The sequence below is a fragment of the Xenopus laevis genome, chromosome 7S, assembly GCF_017654675.1.
Source record: "Xenopus laevis strain J_2021 chromosome 7S, Xenopus_laevis_v10.1, whole genome shotgun sequence".
NCBI lineage: Eukaryota > Metazoa > Chordata > Amphibia > Anura > Pipidae > Xenopus > Xenopus laevis.
Window position 1 is genome coordinate 18,792,828 of NC_054384.1, and position 2,173 is coordinate 18,795,000.

Below are 2,173 nucleotides of genomic sequence, written 5' to 3' on the forward strand. Positions count from 1 at the left end.
CAGCACAACTATTCATATTCAGAAAATTGCAGAAAACTGTAAAACAACTGCAACATTTTTTTCTCTCATACACCGAATAAATTTCCCCAATACATTTGATTCAATAACAAAAATTGTCACTCTGCAATTTGTCCCACTGGATTCACGAGGTGTAAAAAATGACTGTGGTTTGGAGGCAGATTAGAAACATACGAATATGTTTTGCAAGCAGATTAGCAAGACTCACCCCCACACGAATATTTGAAATATTCATGATGATGCCAAACAATAGCACCTCATCTAAATCAGGGCTTTCTAACTAAAGTCTGAATAAAAACACTAACACAGTAGTAACCGGAAGCCAAACACTTGACACTACCTGCTAACAATATAAAATGGGAATGAAATGTCACGTACATTCCAGCCGTCTCTGGATACCGAGATTGTGCAGTATTTGCTTTCCTTTGGCTTTGTGTACAGCAGTGATGGAGCTGAACTTGGGAAAGTCCATTGTGACATCCCTGTATCAAACAGAAATGTCGACATTACTCCACCTTTAATTGAGTGGGCTATCAAATTCTGTGTTGGGGACAATGGAGATTTTCAGCTTTTTTTCTGGCCAGCTGTATTCCTTCGGTAGTTTCATCTAAGAAAGAAAAGAAGATTTTAATCATAATAAAGATGATTATTTACAATTCTAAACCATCCTCAATTCCCCAATCAGTTCATCGAGGCTTAAAAATAACATCAGCGATTGTACATTTTAGGGTAGGGACACACCGAATCCACTATTTTGCATTCGGCCAAATCCTTTGCGAAAGATTTGGCCGAATAACGAACAGAATCCTGCAAATTTACTGCCTTGTTTTGTGACAAAAGTCATGCGTGTCCCCTCCTCATCCCTAATTTGCATATGCAAATTAGGAATCGGATTTGGTTCAGCGGGGCAGAAGGATTCCGAAGGAAAAAGGCAGAATCCCAAACCAGTCCTGGATTCGCTGCATCCCTACTTTATATACCATCAGCTAGAAGCTGGAACAGTAAATCTGCACTGAAATGTTTCAACAGAGACAGGTAACATTTACAGCTTTTATAAAAAAAAAATATGATGTATTTTATTGTACGCAACTCTGAAATATACTCTACTTTCTGACATGAGCTTATTTTGTTGGACTAATGCAGAAATGGTGTATAAACACTATCTGGTGTATTTGTATGAATCTGGTGTTTCTGCACTGGGGGTCCTCCGGTGAATGCTTTCTATTATTGATTCAGTGAATCAGTAAATGTAAGGGAGGAACTCCACGGGCGATTTTGGCGCGATGTGCAAAAACGCGGGCGTCAAGTCAGATGCAACGGAAATAAGGTAGGCAACAGGAACGTCGGAAGGCGTTGCAGCGTTTGTCCGACGCGACTTTATCACTTACCTTATTTCCGTTGCATCTGACTAACACCTGCGTTTTTGCACAGCGTGTCTGATTGCGCCAAAAAAATAAGCTCATGTTAGAAAGTAGAGTATATTTTAAAGTGACATACAATAAAATACATCACTTGTACAGACCTTGATATACAGAAAGATTTAAATTACAGTAGAGCCCATTTAAATTAACATAGTAAGTTAGGTTGAAAAAAAAGAAACGTCCATCAAGTTCAGCCTTTTAAGTCTATATAAAACCTGCATAACTGCTGGTTGATCCAGAGGAAGGCAAAATGGATGGCAATTAGACTAGTCCCTGGATCAACTTGTACTATGAGCTATCTTCCATAACCCTAAGGTGATTCTAATTTTTAGAAAATATTTCCTTTTTCTCTGTAATAACAAAACAGTACCTTGATGGCAACTAAACTAAATGAATCCATATTAGTGGCAAAACAATCCTATTGTGTTTATTTAATGTTTAAATTATTTTTAGCACTGTGATCTCTTAACTGGAAAACCCTATTAGAACAATGTTTTAAGGGAAACTAAATAGTTCAGTAATAATAGCAGAGGTCAAATAACACTACAACATCACCTGTCAAAAAAATGTTAATATTTAATTGGCCACTTTAGAGCAATTGTCCCTTGCAGGGTGCACAGTCCCACCCACAACTCCACAAAGGTCAACAACCACTTACTTCCTCTAGAGAGTTTAAATCTTCTAAGTCTTCCAGCATTTTTTCAACTAACTCCTCTGTCAACAGAATCTGAAAA

At 37.7% G+C, this 2,173-nt stretch overlaps 1 protein-coding gene across 4 annotated transcripts in view; it reads right to left on the reverse strand.

Moving 5' to 3' along the window:
- The window catches only part of sufu.S (SUFU negative regulator of hedgehog signaling S homeolog), a 19,364-nt gene continuing 17,191 nt past the window's right edge, over window positions 1-2,173 (reverse strand). For all 4 annotated transcript variants that reach the window (XM_018227446.2, XM_018227444.2, XM_018227447.2 and 1 more), the window contains 2 exons: window positions 2,098-2,166; window positions 1-625 (listed from right to left, as the gene is read on the reverse strand). In XM_018227446.2, the coding sequence (XP_018082935.1) occupies window positions 536-625; window positions 2,098-2,166 (159 nt within the window). In that variant the 3' untranslated portion in view covers window positions 1-535. The remainder of the gene's footprint in view (window positions 626-2,097; window positions 2,167-2,173) is intronic.